The sequence below is a fragment of the Pelecanus crispus genome, chromosome 1, assembly GCF_030463565.1.
Source record: "Pelecanus crispus isolate bPelCri1 chromosome 1, bPelCri1.pri, whole genome shotgun sequence".
Lineage (NCBI taxonomy): Eukaryota > Metazoa > Chordata > Aves > Pelecaniformes > Pelecanidae > Pelecanus > Pelecanus crispus.
In genome coordinates this window covers 211354281-211371797 of record NC_134643.1, presented here as the reverse complement: position 1 = coordinate 211371797, position 17517 = coordinate 211354281, and the positions used below count along the sequence as shown (strand labels likewise).

The 17517-nt window shown below is 43.4% G+C and overlaps 1 protein-coding gene across 1 annotated transcript; it reads right to left on the bottom strand.

Annotated features, from left to right (window-relative positions):
- Positions 1 to 3255: 3255 nt before the first annotated feature.
- LOC104025032 (matrix metalloproteinase-27) lies at positions 3256 to 17517 on the bottom strand. The gene is made up of 10 exons (XM_009490556.2): positions 17374 to 17517; positions 16775 to 17013; positions 16028 to 16176; positions 15802 to 15930; positions 13625 to 13786; positions 13348 to 13471; positions 12497 to 12627; positions 12108 to 12267; positions 10471 to 10574; positions 3256 to 3356 (listed from the first exon to the last, which is right to left on the bottom strand). The coding sequence occupies exons 1-10, from the start codon at positions 17473 to 17475 to the stop codon at positions 3256 to 3258; spliced, it is 1401 nt and encodes a 466-aa protein (XP_009488831.2). The 5' UTR covers positions 17476 to 17517.

The window sequence follows — 17517 nt, the reverse complement described above, 5'->3', positions numbered from 1 at the left end:
AGCAGGACTTTTCAGGACAATCTATCAGGGGTGCTGTACTTTGTGTGTCTCAGCAACACATTACATTAGGATGCATAATTTCCTCATTTCCTAATCCAGTGTCATCATCATGATCTTATGATCCATTTGAAAAACAGCTGTTAATAAACATTAATTGGCTGAGGAACAAATGACCATTTTTTCTTTGTGATCTGAAACAACTGGAAAGACAAACGTGGATTAGCTTTCTCATATGTCTTTTCTGCCTTGCCTTGTCTGCCCTTCCAAACTCCTCTGGTCAACAGCAGGGGGAATATGACATTACAAAACCAAATGGAAATGTGCATCGGAAAGCAAGAAGGATGTTTAGTAAAAACACTGAGAAAAGTATTTGAGCTTGACACATGGAATCCTGTTTTCTGTGTATCTGTTTGTGTGTCCATCTGGTCCCATAGTAACTGAAGGTACTGGCCAACTTCAGCCAAGCTGAACTGAGACACTGTGGTTCCTACAGGTTTTGTAGAAAACAGCAGCTGGCAAGAAGAGAAAAAACCCTGTTAATGGGAAGGAAGATAATTAACTCCTTTGCTGGGCTGTGGGTCCAGGGGCTGGTCAGCCCATGAGTAACTGCACAGCATTACTCAGCTGGTAACCTAAATGTAGTATGGGGACATGCATTATAAGGAGTTATAGGTGGCGTAAAAAAGTGCTGGGAAGGTGGTATTGGAAGCTCTCTAGGGCTGTGGGAGGATATGGTGAGGTGCAAGACATAGTCCCATGTTAGCCAGGCTCCTGGCAAAGATGGAGGCAAAAGACCACCACTAAGCACTCATCACTTACTGGATTCCTGCTGTGACACTCCTATTCTGGTTCCCATTCCTCCAAAGAAATGAAAAGTGAAGAGGGAAAACTGAGTGACCAAGTTATCATCGCTAATCAAAAGTCAAGTCTTTTTGTGTTGGGAGTGACTTTTCAGACCTTCACAAATAAAGGAAAAACAGTATTGCTTTATTTATTTTTGCAGGTGACCTGTGAACACGCACCCCACATTGTTTAACAGAATGCCAAAGCTGCCAGTCAGAAAACTTCATTAACAGCATTTCACTGTTAAAGATTAACTTTCCTTAAGACAAGAGACTTATATAAATTGTGAAACAATGTTTCACCTGAGAAGAGAAGGAGCACAGAGTAGCTATGATGTTTGTTTATGTATCTGAAGACAGCGAAATTTACCCATGTATTACAAAGAACAGAATAATCTCCTTGATGACTCAGTGATTAAACTTATCCTGCAGCTAAAATTACAATTGTATTACACACTGTGCAGAGTGTGTGTGAAAGAGTAGTCTTGCTTCTGAGTATAAACACTTGGGTGTAACTTGGCAGCTTCTGTGATTGCGCAGTTAAACTGTGCTTCCTACACAGCCATCAATTGAATTGAATGCTGGAGAAGAGTTTAAGGAGGCTGGAAATACAGAAATAGGTAAGGAACCATCTCCATCCCACCTTCCCCCAGCATGGTCTGCTCTTGTCTCATGGGATATCACTCCACAGGCAGTGTCAGTCCAAGAAGTTGCCTTCAGACAACTTTATTACTGGTGTGTGGTGATATAAAAAGCTGCTGGTGTATCTTGCCAAAAAGCAAACATCAGAGAGGATAAAAGTAGGATGTCCTTCTATTTTGGATCATATAAAGACTGAAAGATACCCAGCAAAGACACTATAAATTTCACCAAACTTTCACTATCTGAAAGTCAGCTACTCTAAGCTAGTTGGCTAGCCTTCCTCTGCAAAGAGATGTTTTCTCCTGGGGCTGAAGGTACTGGTCTGCCCTGGCACAGTCTTTGGGTGAGATAAATAACATTGTGGAGAACTTCTCCCTCTTCTTTCAGTACAGGAATCTTCCCTAACTCACGTAGAGTAGATATGTAGATAGACAGAAAGCTAAAGTTAAGTCAGATGAATCACACCCAGATGTCTACCATTTCATCCCACTTTAAGTTTAAATTTTGTTAGGGACCTACAGTGTGGAGGTGTTCACCATGATTAGTTTTGTAGATCAGTGAAACAGCATATCTGAGCCTCTATTTTGATTTCCTGGTGGGAACCAAGCCAGCGGGATTCTCATAGCAATAGCAGCAACATAGCGGTACTCTTGCTGTTTATGTGAAATCAGGTAGGTAAGGTTCAGATTGTGATCATTGCATTGTTGTATCTGATACTGTAAAAGCACATAGCAAAAAGAAACTTTTTACTCCAATGTGCAACAGGTGTGTAAAACAGCCAGATATGTGAGAACTAGGGAGCAGGTGGACAAGCCAATACTAATGAGACCATGTTCTCAGATATACCCAGACATGCAGGCAGTATGGCCAGCCATTTGGCAGTGTGTTCTGGGCCTGTTTCCAGAATCAAATGTAAAGGAAATACTTGGAGAGGATATGGCTGTGACTTTATAAATTTTGTCTGATTTTGTGAGGCATTCGCTCCATGTCCAAAGGCAGCATGTAATAAGTCTCAGATATATGTGCACTTGAAGCACAGGCTTTGTGTTAGCGGAGCAAGGGTTGTGCTCCATGACGTGGCAATTGAATCTATTTCTTGAATAGGACAGGCCTGATTTGTGAAGGATGTCATTCATAGATTCACAAAAAATGGCCACAGATGAAATGCTAATTTTTATACCACAAAGACAGATCAGGGTGAGATAATGTATTTAGACACTGAGGCTGGAGGGTGATTTTGGTAGCAAAATACTGGTATAATGTGAAAGGGACAAGGCTGCAATAGTCAAAGAAGAGCAGGAGAAGATGCAGGAGAGAGTACAGAAAAACAAGTGATTAATGAAAAGACTGGCTCTTGAAGTTGTTTGGAGAGGAAAGAAGCAAAATACAAACATTGTATGTTGGAAGGATATTAGCACATTAACCTGCAGTCTTTCACATCTCAGAAATACAGAATGCCTTCAACAGATGAAGCAGAAAATAGTTGACATCAACCTAAAATAATTTATTGCCAAAATACTTGAAAACTTATTTTGAGTATAAAATAATAAATTATATCAGACATTTTGCACTTAATCAGGGGAAAAAATCACTTTTATTCTAGCCTTTGGAGATACAATTAGAGCTGACATGCTGATTTATTAAAATAGTAGACATACATGAAAATGAGTCCTGTTGCCTCTTCTGTATAGTAGTGTATATATGAACAACCTTTGAGAAAATTAGAATGATATTTATTCTCTTTTGCTGTGTGTAAGAAAGTTTAATGAAATTAACAGTTAAACCAGCTGTTACTCTTTATTTCACGGATAACTTTTTTAGCAGTAGGGTCGAACTCCCACTGCTTTGATCCATGGAAGAAGTAGAATAATCCTGGAAATAAAAAAGTAAAGCATTATGTTATGGATACAAGAAATACCTTCATTCTGACAAAGCAGGCAGCATCATCTTTGTACACACAGGAGAGCATCTCTTCAGTTCTATCTTTTGCAGGTGTCCTGGTTTCGGCTGGGATAGAGTTAATTTTCTTCCTAACAGCAGGCATAGTGCTGTGTTTTGGATTTAGTAGGAGAAGAATGTTGATAACAGGCTGATGTTTTTAGTTGTTGCTGAGTACTGCTTATGCTAGTCAAGGACTTTTTCAGCTTCCCATGCTCTGCCAGGCGCACAAGAAACTGGGAGGGGGCACAGCCAGAATAGTTGATCCAAACTGACCAAAGGGCTATTCCATACCATATGACGTCATGCTCAGTATATAAACTGGGGGGGGTTGGCCGGGGAGCAGCGATCGCTGCTCGGGAACTGTCTGGGTATCGGTCGGCGGGTGGTGAGCAATTGCATTGTGCATCACTTGCTTCGTGTATCATTATTATTATTATCATTATTATACTGTTACTATTAGCATTACTATTTTACTTTATTTCAATTATTAAACTGTTCTTATCTCAGCCCAGGAGTGTTTCTCACTCTTACTCCTCCAATTCTCTCCCCCATCCCATCGGGGTAGGGGGAGTGAGCGAGCGGCTGCGTGGTGCTTAGTTGCTGGCTGGGGCTAAACCACGACAGTCCTTTTTGGCGCCCAACGTGGGGCTTGAGATAACAACAGATTAATCAGAGTGTATTAAGGAGTCTGTTAACAGTTGCTGGTCACGATATTAGTTCTTCTGATCTGCACCATGTTCTTTTTTTTGCAGCACGCGTTAAAGCTTGCTGTCAGTTTGTGTAGTGTGCTATGCTCTGCAGTGATTCATGATCTTTTGCTTGGGAGGCTCCTTATCAAAGCCCTGACCTTGAGCATTCTTTGGTATTTGGGTTTCATACAGAAGTCACTACTGTACTTCGGGTACTACCTCATAGAGAGAGTTAGCAATTATACTTCTTACTCTGAGAGGCTTGTTGTGGAGGAAATACAGAATGGCACCTTTGCTGCTTTCTTCTATGATGTTTCCTCCTTCATTACAACAACTTTCCAGTATCTTGAACACCCCTGGGCAGTTAAGATACTTCTATTGATAATTCTTGGGAATGTTGTTTCCATTTTGATAAAGGTCAGTAAGCAGTTTAAAAATACCATCCAGAGATCTACCCCAAGGCTGGATAGTTATGAGTGGCAGGGTGTGTGGGAACGTATGCGCAAGTACCTAGGGCAGTGGGGACCTCCAGTGTTTTGGAACTTCACCCCTGAACAAGTGCAGAATCCTGAAGAATTAGTAAAGTATTTGGAAGAAGTATGTTGTCACCCTGGTAGCTCCAGAGAGACACAAATCATTGCAACATGCTGGGGACTGGCCCATGCCTATCGAGCCGTGGTCAACGCTAATCAGTACCCTCAAAAGAAAGAGAAGGTCTCTGGATCTGATGACAAAACAACAAGCACTGTGGCTACTCAAACCCCCACTACAGGCCCTGCGGCTACTCCAACCCCCACTACAGGCCTTGCAGCTACTCAAACCCCTGCCCCAGGCACTGTGGCTACTCCAGCCACAGCCATGAGCACTGCGGCTACTCAAACCCCAGTGACAGACACTGTGGCTAAACCAGAGAACCAACCTGCGCCGGTATCAGTTGCCCCTATACAGAAGAAAAAATACACGAGGAAATCAGTTCGTTTAGTAAGGGATGAAGATGAACCAGGGCCATCACGAGAACCAGAGGAGGAAGAACCCATAAATGAGATGGTGACCACCCGATCCCTATCCCTGAGTGAGCTGCGAGATATGCGAAAAGATTTTGGTCGTCATCCAGGCGAGCACATCATCACCTGGCTGCTCCGATGCTGGGATAACGGGGCCAGTAGCCTGGATTTAGAGGGTAGGGAAGCCAAGCAGCTGGGATCCCTTTCCAGGGAAGGGGGCATTGACAAAGCAATTGGAAAAGGGGCAAAACCGCTCAGCCTCTGGAGGCGACTTCTGTCAAGCGTGAAGGAAAGGTATCCCTTCAAGGAGGATGTTTTATACCGCCCAAGCAAATGGACCACTGTAGAGAAAGGTATCCAGTACCTGAGGGAATTAGGCGTGCTGGAGGTGATTTACAGTGACCTGAATGATGAGCGGTTAACCAAAGACCCAGATGAAGTCAGGTGCACACAATCCATGTGGCGGAAGGTGGTACGGAGCGCACCAGCATCGTATTCCAACTCGTTGGCAATACTAGCCTGGAAAGACAACGAGGCACCAACGGTGGATGAAGTGGCTAGACAACTCCGGGACTACGAAGAAAAGCTCTCTTCCTCCCTACGGGCCTGTGTCTCGGCTGTGGAAAAACTGTCTGAAAAAATATGCCAAGAGTTCCAACAACTCAGAGAGGATCTGTCCTACACCCCACCTGCACGGACCAGTGTCTCAGCCATTAGGGGTCAACGTCCCTATGCTCAAGAGAGAGGATATAGAGGATACACACCACGGGGCACCCTGTGGTTTTACCTGCGTGATTATGGAGAGGACATGAGAAAGTGGGATGGAAAACCCACCTCAACCTTAGAGGCACGGGTGCGTGAATTGCAAGGACAAACTATTAGAAAAGGCGGTTCTCCCAGGAAAATTGCAGCTCCAGTTTCCAGTGAGCAGTTCCCGAGACAGAGTAAGAGGGCTAATTTTACTTCCGACCTTGATCAGGGAACTTTTGATTCACATTTACAGGAAGTGAACAGCAAATACTGTGACCAGTGTTAGAGGGGCCCTGCCTCCAGCCAGGTGGAGGAAAGGGACAACCGGGTTTACTGCACTGTGTGGATTCGATGGCCTGGAACGTCAGACCCACAGGAGTATAAGGCTCTAGTGGACACTGGTGCACGGTGCACGCTAATGCCATCAAACTATAGAGGGGCAGAACCCATTTGTATTTCTGGAGTGACAGGGGGATCCCAACAGCTAACTGTACTGGAAGCTGAAGTGAGCCTAACTGGGAATGAGTGGCAAAAGCACCCCATTGTGACTGGCCCAGACGCTCCGTGCATCCTTGGCATAGACTACCTCAGGAGAGGGTATTTCAAGGACCCAAAAGGGTACCGGTGGGCTTTTGGTATAGCTGCTTTGGAGACAGAGGAAATTAAATAGTTGTCCACCTTGCCCGGTCTCTCAGAGGACCCTTCGATTGTAGGGTTGCTGAAGGTTGAGGAACAACAGGTGCCGATTGCTACCACAACTGTGCACAGGCGGCAATATCGCACCAACCGAGACTCCCTGCTTCCCATCCATAACCTGATTCGTCGACTGGAGAGCCAGGGAGTGATCAGCAAGACTCGCTCACCCTTTAACAGTCCCATACGGCCAGTGCGAAAGTCTAATGGGGAGTGGAGACTAACAGTGGACTATCGTGGCCTGAACGAAGTTACACCGCCGCTGAGTGCTGCCGTGCCAGACATGCTAGAACTTCAATATGAACTGGAGTCAAAGGCAGCTAAGTGGTATGCCACAATTGATATTGCTAATGCATTTTTCTCCATCCCTTTGGCAGCAGAGTGCAGACCCCAGTTTGCTTTTACCTGGAGGGGTGTTCAGTACACCTGGAACCGACTGCCCCAGGGGTGGAAGCACAGCCCCACCATTTGCCATGGACTGATCCAGACAGCACTGGAACAGGGTGAAGCTCCAGAACATCTGCAGTACATTGATGACATCATTGTGTGGGGCAACACAGCAGAAGAAGTTTTTGAGAAGGGAAAGAAAATAGTCCAAATCCTTCTGAAGGCTGGTTTTGCCATAAAACAGAGTAAGGTCAAGGGGCCTGCACAGGAGATCCAGTTTTTAGGAATAAAATGGCAAGATGGGCGTCGTCAGATCCCAATGGATGTGATCAACAAAATAACAGCTATGTCCCCACCAACTAGCAAAAAGGAAACACAAGCTTTCTTAGGCGTTGTGGGGTTTTGGAGAATGCATATTCCAAATTACAGCCAGATCGTAAGCCCTCTCTATCAAGTGACCCGGAAGAAGAACGAATTCAAATGGGGCCCTGAGCAACAACAAGCCTTTGAACAAATTAAACGTGAGATAGTTCATGCAGTAGCCCTTGGGCCAGTCCGGGCAGGGCAGGATATTAAAAATGTGCTCTACACCGCAGCCGGGGAGAATGGCCCTACCTGGAGCCTCTGGCAGAAAGCACCAGGGGAGACTCGAGGTCGACCCCGAGGGTTTTGGAGTCGGGGATACAGAGGATCCGAAGCCCGCTATACTCCAACTGAGAAAGAGATACTGGCAGCATATGAAGGGGTTCGAGCTGCTTCAGAAGTGGTTGGTACTGAAGCACAGCTCCTGCTGGCACCCCGACTGCCGGTGTTGGGCTGGATGTTCAAAGGGAGGGTCCCCTCTACACATCATGCAACTGATGCTACATGGAGTAAGTGGGTTGCATTGATCACACAACGGGCTCGAATAGGAAACCCCAGTCGCCCAGGAATCTTGGAAGTGATCATGGACCGGCCAGAAGGAAAAAACCTTAGAATATCACCAGAGGAGGAGGTGACACGTGCTGAAGAGGCCCCACTGTATAATAAATTGCCAGAAAATGAAAAGCAATATGCCCTGTTCACTGATGGGTCCTGTCGTCTTGTGGGAAAGCATCGGAGGTGGAAAGCTGCTGTATGGAGTCCTATACGACAAGTCGCAGAAACTGCTGAAGGAGAAGGGGAGTCGAGTCAGTTTGCAGAGGTGAAAGCCATTCAGCTGGCTTTAGATATTGCTGAAAGAGAAAAGTGGCCAGTCCTTTATCTCTATACTGACTCATGGATGGTGGCAAATGCCCTGTGGGGGTGGCTGCAGCAATGGAAGCAGAGCAACTGGCAGCGCAGAGGCAAACCAATCTGGGCTGCCGCATTGTGGCAAGATATTGCTGCCCGGGTAGAGAACCTGGTTGTAAAAGTTCGTCATGTAGATGCTCATGTACCTAAGAGTCGGGCCACTGAAGAACATCAAAACAACCAGCAAGTAGATCAGGCTGCTAAGATTGAAGTGGCTCAGGTGGATTTGGACTGGCAACATAAGGGTGAATTATTTATAGCTCGGTGGGCCCATGATGCCTCAGGCCATCAAGGAAGGGATGCAACGTATAAATGGGCTCGTGATCGAGGGGTGGACTTAACTATGGACAGTATTGCACAGGTTATTCATGAGTGTGAAACATGCGCTGCAATCAAGCAAGCCAAGCAGTTCAAGCCCCTTGGGTATAGTGAACGATGGCTAAAATATAAATATGGGGAGGCCTGGCAGATTGATTACATCACGCTCCCACAGACCCGCCAGGGCAAGCGCTATGTGCTCACCATGGTGGAAGCAACCACTGGATGGCTGGAAACATATCCCGTGCCCCATGCCACCGCCCGGAACACCATCCTGGGCCTTGAAAAGCAAGTCCTGTGGCGACATGGCACCCCAGAAAGAATTGAGTCAGACAACGGGACTCATTTCCGAAACAACCTCATAGACACCTGGGCCAAAGAGCACGGCATTGAGTGGGTGTATCACATCCCTTACCATGCACCAGCCTCCGGGAAAATTGAGCGATACAATGGATTGTTAAAGACTACCCTGAGAGCAATGGGTGGTGGGACGTTTAAACACTGGGATACGCATTTAGCAAAAGCCACCTGGTTAGTCAACACCAGGGGATCTGCCAATCGAGCTGGCCCTGCCCAATCAAAACTTCTACGTACTGTAGAAGGAGATAAAGTTCCTGTAGTGCACATGAAAAATATGCTGGGGAAGACAGTCTGGGTTACTTCCCCCTCTGGCAAAGGCAAACCCATTCGTGGGATTGCTTTTGCTCAAGGACCTGGGTGCACTTGGTGGGTGATGCGAAAGGATGGGGAAGCCCAATGTGTACCTCAAGGGAATTTGATTTTGGGTGAAAATAGCCAATGAACTGAATTGTATAATATTAATTGCTTTATAATACTGTATGTTATCTCTTAACTATATGTTATCTCTTAACTGCATGTTAATATAATAATATAGTAGGTTAATATTAAGTATATAATACTATATATTATGATTGCTATATGCCGCATCAATGGTATTGCAGTAAGAATTGCCCAGCCTAAGGAAAATGAACTTTGATGAAACCATGTTGGAATGAGAACTGACTTCAGCATGCAACAGTCCAACACTGCACACCACCTCTCCTGCTCTGAAAGACTGTGATGACAGATGGAACCCAAAGTCATGGGCTAAATGAACTCAATGGACATTTTAGAGGGATGGGCCATAGACGAAGGGAATGATATCTGTGTGTATATCAAGATAGGGAAAGGGGTGGTGATTAATTGGAACACATTGGAAAGGGGAGGGCCTGTGCATGACGTAGATGGTATAGAATAAGGGGTGGATACTGTCCTGGTTTCGGCTGGGATAGAGTTAATTTTCTTCCTAGCAGCAGGCATAGTGCTGTGGTTTGGATTTAGTAGGAGAAGAATGTTGATAACATGCTGATGTTTTTAGTTGTTGCTGAGTACTGCTTATGCTAGTCAAGGACTTTTTCAGCTTCCCATGCTCTGCCAGGCGCACAAGAAACTGGGAGGGGGCACAGCCAGAATAGTTGATCCAAACTGACCAAAGGGCTATTCCATACCATATGACGTCATGCTCAGTATATAAACTGGGGGGGGTTGGCCGGGGAGCAGCGATCGCTGCTCGGGAACTGTCTGGGTATCGGTCGGCGGGTGGTGAGCAATTGCATTGTGCATCACTTGCTTCATGTATCATTATTATTATTATCATTATTATACTGTTACTATTAGCATTACTATTTTACTTTATTTCAATTATTAAACTGTTCTTATCTCAGCCCAGGAGTGTTTCTCACTCTTACTCCTCCAATTCTCTCCCCCATCCCATCGGGGTAGGGGGAGTGAGCGAGCGGCTGCGTGGTGCTTAGTTGCTGGCTGGGGCTAAACCACGACAGCAGGATACAGCAATAATGACATTCATCATAACTCCAGAACTCATGTTCTTTACAAGTAAACAGATTTTACTTAAAAGCTCATTTCATTTACCTTTCTGTTGGAAAACAGCATCAACCTTCTGGCTAATTCCTGGAAAGTCATCGACTGTCTGTCTAGGATAACCCTTCTCCATGGACTGGCTGTTTTCATCAAACCTAAAGCATATGAAGGGAGACATGTAATTTTAGAGTTTAGACATCAACTCTTCTAAGAATTAAGCAGCTGCTGAAAGGTGTTCGCCATCTGTAGTTTGACTGATCTCACTGGGGTTACAGAGAGTAAAGTTATCTGCTCTCACAAAGGTCTGCAGGACACTGGCCATCACATTTGCCATGAGGTGGCTACTTGTTTACTGATAAAGGCAGGCACAGCTCTAAAGAAGAACCTGGTGTGAGACAAATTGAAGGAAGACCCACATTTTTGACAGCAGGGACGGGATTTTCCTCCTCTAACGATAGCAGTATGACAGGCAGCGCACGGAAACTGGCTGGCTTGATTCTCACTATAGCGACTGCACGTATTTATTGCATGAATTTTAAACTCCTCTTAGACTTTGATATGATATTGTACGAAGTCCTCTCCTAGCTGACAGATTTAGATGGAGGAAAGGAAGCTGACTTATTTCTAATACAATCCAGTTGTTCCTAACTGAGCCAGGACAATTTTTATGAGATGGGGCTGAAGTTGGGGACTGAAAGGAGGACCTAAAAGGTTCTTCAAGATTAGAGGAACCCTCTCAGGAAAAAAATACAAGCAAACAAACAAGCCTTTGTTTTACTTCTCCTTGGATACAAGAAATACTTTTCACACGGACATGAGACTGAAAGGATGAGTTACTGGGTAAGAAATCCATGCTGTGGTTTTCTTGCATGCCTTTGTCTTGTGACCAAGGCAGTAAAATAGCAATGCAAGATATTGTAAATACTCTTTCTGCTTTTCCACTCAAAAACAAAGTACAGGAAATGGCATGCAGCTCGAAATCCAGCTGACACTCTATGTCTCACTGAGGAGCCCCACAATTAGTCACGATAAAGTCTGTTTGATCCATGCAGGCTCCTGGTTGCCTGCAGAAGGCCTTTGAGGAGTTGTCCTTGCACACAGGTGGAATCTATCAGCTTCCCAAACCTGACTTTATGCTTCTGTTTGCCTGGTATCTGGGTATCAGGAATCACTCATGCCAGCTTGGGAATAGGATTAAGAAGCAGCATGTTGCAAATCCAATGTTAACCAGCCAAAGAAAGGAAAATGAACTACCACTTCTATCTCTCTAAAAGAGATAAAATAATCCAGGACTTTTCAGAAATCAGAGAAAACCTGCACAAACATTCCCAGTCAGCCTTCTGCTGAAGTAGGTTAGCTTTCAGATCTTTATTTTCTAGACATACTTTTGTCGATTGTATTTGTAAACATTCTCTACATGCTGGAATTTTTTCAGCTTCCAGGCATAATGTATCAAAACAGGTGCATATCTTGAATGCCCACTTCAGGACACCCTTATGTTCTCAAAAGTCAAAGCTATATTCTTCTCCCTGCACAGGAGTCAAAGAAACATTCCTGTCGAGAGTAGGATTGCTACAGTTACATAGTTACCTAAAGGTCTACTTTCTCTTTTATCACATGGACAATTTAAATTGTATTTGGATTATATTGGAGTCAATCATAAGAAAACACTTGTCAATTTTTCTTACCTCCAGTACTTGTCACCTATGAAAAAGTCTGTCTTCCCTGTATTTTTGTTACAAACAGCTGCATCAATTTTTTTGACACCCTTAGGGAAGCCCAGTGTGTTGATATTCTTTGGATAACCAAGCAACACCTGATATCCGCTGATAACCCAGAATTTACTGCCTGTTTAAAAAAAAAAAAAAAAAATTAGTTTCACCAGAGATTTTCAGACACTAAAAGAAAAAATGAACTCCCTTAGTGTAGGTTGTAGAAAAACTAGATGAAATATCCTAAGGGGGTTTTTTTGTTTACTTGAAAAGTGACTTTTATGCACATACAGCTACCATTCCTTTGTCCCATCTTCCCACAAAATTAAAGGTAAGAAAAATTTAAAGAAAAGCTCATACTTCACCTTTGAAAAATAGGATCTGATCTTTTGTGTTCTCATACACTGCTTCAATACCAGGTGGCAGAGTTGGCCAGAAGGTAGAAATTAATTCATGTTCAACTTCTGAGTTATCAGGATAGACTCGCCATAAGTGCCTGATTTAAATATGAAACATTTTGTGTAGTAAATAATAAACCACAGACATTTACATATATGCACAAGAATGTGAGCAATGTTGTGACTTACAAGCTCTTTCTTGTCAGTGGAGCTACCTGGTTTGATGTGTCAGAAAGGAAAACACTCCCCTCAGTGGGAAGTGAGGGTTTTTTTATTCTGGCTTCTTTCTGGAATTACCCTTCTCATTGGTACTGATCAATGAATGGGATCAGCTACAAGCAGCTGAAAAATTCAGGTTGTTCCTGTACCATATAGTAAGAGAGTTATAGGGTCGCAGATGAGCCTGACTGTGAGATATTCCCTGGATGACTTACCCAGATGACTTTGGGCTTGCATGGGTGACTGGAGGAGAGATTGACCCAACTATATGGTAGAACATAATAATTTCTTAGGAAATGGTTACAGCATTTAGTCATGTCACTACTTGGTGTAACCATCTATATGTTTGGGAATAAAACTTTATTGGGACTGAGTGTTTTCTGGAAAAAAACTGAAGCTTGTTTTTTTTAGGGGATCCTGTAAAAAATATTAATATAACTTGTATCTGCTCAAAGTTTTATTTCCATAAACTGAAATCTATCCATTTGTCTCATTATAAATCCCACAATCATAATCATGTGAACCACCAAAGTATTCAGTCTTTGTAGAAATCAAGAAAAAATAAACCTGACAGAGACAAATTTCATATCAATATTTACCTGCCCTTTAGAAAAATGACTTCTCGTCGGAGTGTAGTTATAGCATCGAAAGTCATCTGGGAGCCACAGGTTTTAGGTGAGGTAGGGGTGGCTGGCCTTTTATCTGGGGCATTTGGTAGAGATCCTGAGAGAGACATTTTAGAAAGAATACACCAAATTGTATTGATATTATGAGAATTGATATTATGAGAATACAATCATTTTCATGGTGAAACTTTGTGAAAGAGATTATTTGTCTCCTGCTTACATTTTTTTTTAAGCCATGGATTTTACTCACCATAAATGGACTGAATGCCACTTATATCATCTGGAGAGAGGGGAAATTCACTGGGGCTGATGTAGGCATAATTGGGGAACATCAAAGCCCTCTGGTCATTAGAATGGGAGAGACCCAGGGCATGGCCAAACTCATGAGCAGCAACGAGGAACAAGTTGAACCCTTAAAAAATGGATAGAGAGGAGATCAGTCTAATTTTGATCTGCAAATGGCTGATACGAGCACAGCAAGGCTATTGCTCAGTGACAGTTTTCATTCAATATATTGAAATTCAGTAGGGTATGCATATATGTAAACATTTTTTTTTTTGTATAGGATGATGTTGTGTTCTTCCCTCACTAGAAAGGAGTGACTTTTGGCCCTCTTTCCTGCTGTTCTTTCTGTTAGCTACTGAAAGTAGGTGTGTGGCATGAGTAGATGTCTGGGGGTGAGTGTGGGTGCAGCTCTGAAGAATGTCCTGGCAGGGTTTCCTGGCTGAGCTAGAACAGATTAGATAGTGAGTCAGATCAAACTAACAGTTCTCCAGGGCAAGGATAGGACAATGCACTCTGTGCTCACTTGAGGTACAAACAAAGTGTTACTCTGTGTGTCACCCTCCCTCCTACAAACATGAGAAAGAAAGGTGAGATCATGAATAGACAAGGAAAAAATATAATGTTAGCAGAACAATTTACCTTTTTATCGTTAGGACTTCAAAGTGTATGGTTTCTTTATAGCCTTGTCAAATAAAGTATCTTTTTAAAATGTTATGCTTATGCATGGTTTTTCCCAGTGAAATATGTTAACACAGTAAATTTCCTTCAACATGCATCCCTCCAAGTAACACGCCTTTCTGAATTAGGGAAGAATGATCATCTGCCCTGCAGACCAAGAGCCAGCAATATCAACGGATTTAGTGAAGATCACAAGTCTGTAGCAGAGCAAAGAACTGGTCATCGATTGCCCAAGAAATGCTGGCTGAAGCCAAGATATCCATTTCTCAAAAAAACAAATAAAGCCTCAATTTTTCCACACGTATTTCCAGTCCTGCCCTCTGACAAGTCCTCCGAGCTCTCCAATGAGTTCTGCAATGCCTGGCCATGCTGTTGAGGAATCGCAGCAAAACTGGGGTTGACCCATTCAGTTCCAGTGTGGGGAAAACATTACATTTTATCAGTATGACATATCTACACCTCATCCTTTATTTTTCCCACCACAATAAACCTACACCTTTCCTCCTCGTGCAGTGCTCTTACAGCACCTTCCTGTTTGTTAGCTCCTTGCTTTTCCTGCAGTGTGACCTCAATTCTCCTGCTGCAGTTATCCACTGCAGTTTTCCATCCCAAAAACTGGATGAGAAAAAGGTCTAAAGTACAACAGTGTAATGTGCCCGTGTACTGACAGATCTGTCAGAGGCAGTATGTCCTGTATGGCCAGCCTGGAGGTTGAGGGGAGGGGGTTGAGGGGAGCGGATGGATCACAGCCAGATGGTTGAGCACTTGATGTTCCCCTCTCTTCTGGCCCAGTGGCACGCATCTGTAGTCAGCTCTACACACTGCATCTCAGCCCATGGGTGTCCCGAACAGCACATTCAGACTCCCAGCTGCTGGCAGGCAGCTGAAATTACTTGGAGAACGCTTTCACGTATAAGCCCACCCTAGCTTGAATGCAGAGTAAAACTATAACAGCCTATAGTTGGAACTATCTTGGTATTGTTAGTGAAGACTCTTCATTGTCAGTGATGGCTGTAATGTTTTTTAGGTGGTGGGAATCTCCTCTGAGGGCTGCTGCAAGGCACGGTGTCCTTCCTCTGCAGTGTGTGGTAGTGCCAGGCTTGGTGTCAGTGTGTGCACCAGGAGGGGAAAAGGTCAGAAAGCTTTTACCATGGGTTGTGAAACTCTGGTGGGCATGGGCCCTACCAGCCCCCAGGTAAGGATAGCCTGTGTCTGTAGCATTCATATCTGAAAAGAGTTCTCCCGTTGGTATCTTTACCAGTGTTAAATAAGAACTAGAGTAGATCAGGCTGATATTACATCAGCATCGTTGCAAGTATCACAGTTGGAGTATGGTCTGTAATATCCTCCAACTACCCTTATGGTTAATGCTATGTTTCATCTCAGTCTACTCCTTCACTTAAATAAAATCAGAAAAGAATCTAACCATCTGCATAACCCTTCAGAAACCATTTTTTTACCTACCAGCTGAGCCTGTGGTCCAATCTTCATCCTCATCAAAGTGTACATCACCACCAAAACCATTGCCAGGCGGAAAGGCATGAGCGAGGACACCAAGGGGGCCATCAAAATAACGAGGGCAACGTCCATGAGCTAAATAATATGACATTGAAACAACATTGAATTTATATTATGACTATTGGAAAATCTTTAAATTAATCTTACCATTTGCATGCAGTCAGCCTATTACCTTTGGTCCCGAAAGCGATCATTATATCTGCTAGTCCCTCATGAATACGAGTGAAAACCACCGGGGTGACAGTGCTCCACAGTTTAAATGCCTTCTGGATTGCTTTATCCACATCCTCTTTGCTCATATCTGGTGTGTGGTTCACAATTCTACAGTTATGAGGGTTCAAGTAATAATACTTAGTGTTTGCAGAAAGAATTTCTCTAATATTGTTAAGATGATGAACAGAGATGTATAAGAAGCAATTTAACCTGTAATGCAACAGCTCCCAAGATTCATCTTGGACTGAATGAGTTTGAGGAATGCGATAACTGTCCAACATGACTTTTTCATAATAATAATTGTGTACATGGTATCAGTTTTTCTCAAAATGGCCCTTAGCCAGGAGGTTGTCTCTTGAGCATGAGGAAAGGCATCTCCTCAGGTTTCTGTGACTACTAAACTGTTGGTCTTAGCAAATTTTGAAGATAACAGGGCTTGTACAGAGTGCAATTGATATTACTGTTTGGCGCTTAGAATATTTGTCAGGAGTGATACATGACAGGCAAAATACTGTGGTTGACTCAGAAAACGTAAAATGCCCAGCTTGACTCTCAGAAATTCCTCTCAGGAGTATGCATAGCAAACAGCTGGGGAAAGAGAAACATTTTTATATTCCCAACTGGAAACAATTGCTCTAGAAGTTAACAAACACAGATACCTACAAAACCAAAATTTAAACTCAAGAAGTAATTATTGAAATACTACCTGTATGTCAGCTTGGTTTTTTTCCATCCTGGCAGAGTAACACCATAAAGACCCACATCAGGAACTCCACACCTGGGTTTCTTCATCATTTCCAATGTCTCAGTATCTGGTTTTCCAGTCACTTTCAAACCAAAAAATTGTTGCATTTTCTGAAGCTTTTCAGCTGTGGATTCAGCATTTATTTTCCATCCAAGTTGATTTGGATCTGGCTCAACAGTATAGAATTTATTTAAATAGTCCTAGTGAAAAAATAAAGCAAACACATTTCACATCTTGATTTGTTTCTTAAACAAATACCTTAGGACAGATATTGTTTGTGTACTTTGCTGGCAAAACCATCTGCCTGTGATTCTGGAGCACAACAGATGTTTTCCTGAAGATCATAGCTAAACAGAAACAGACAACATTGTCCCTGATTCTTATTTACTTGACATTTCCAGTTTGTGCAGATTTATCCTACTTTAGTAAAGGTTGGGCAACAGAGTTCTGTGTAATAGCATTGTCGCAGAAAGACAGCAAACTGCTGTGTAGCCGGAACACACAGATTATATCTAAAAGGAGAAGACTCAATAGATCTCAGATACGGACAATGTAGTTACCTGTACAAGCTTTGCATCTTCTTTGTTGTCTTTCTCTGGGTGGACGGGAACAGCGTTAGAAACAGCTGCACATGTTAAAAGCAAAAGTGAAAGATCCTTCATTCTTACTTTCGTCTCTGTCCTGGTAGAAGAGGAATCTGCTTT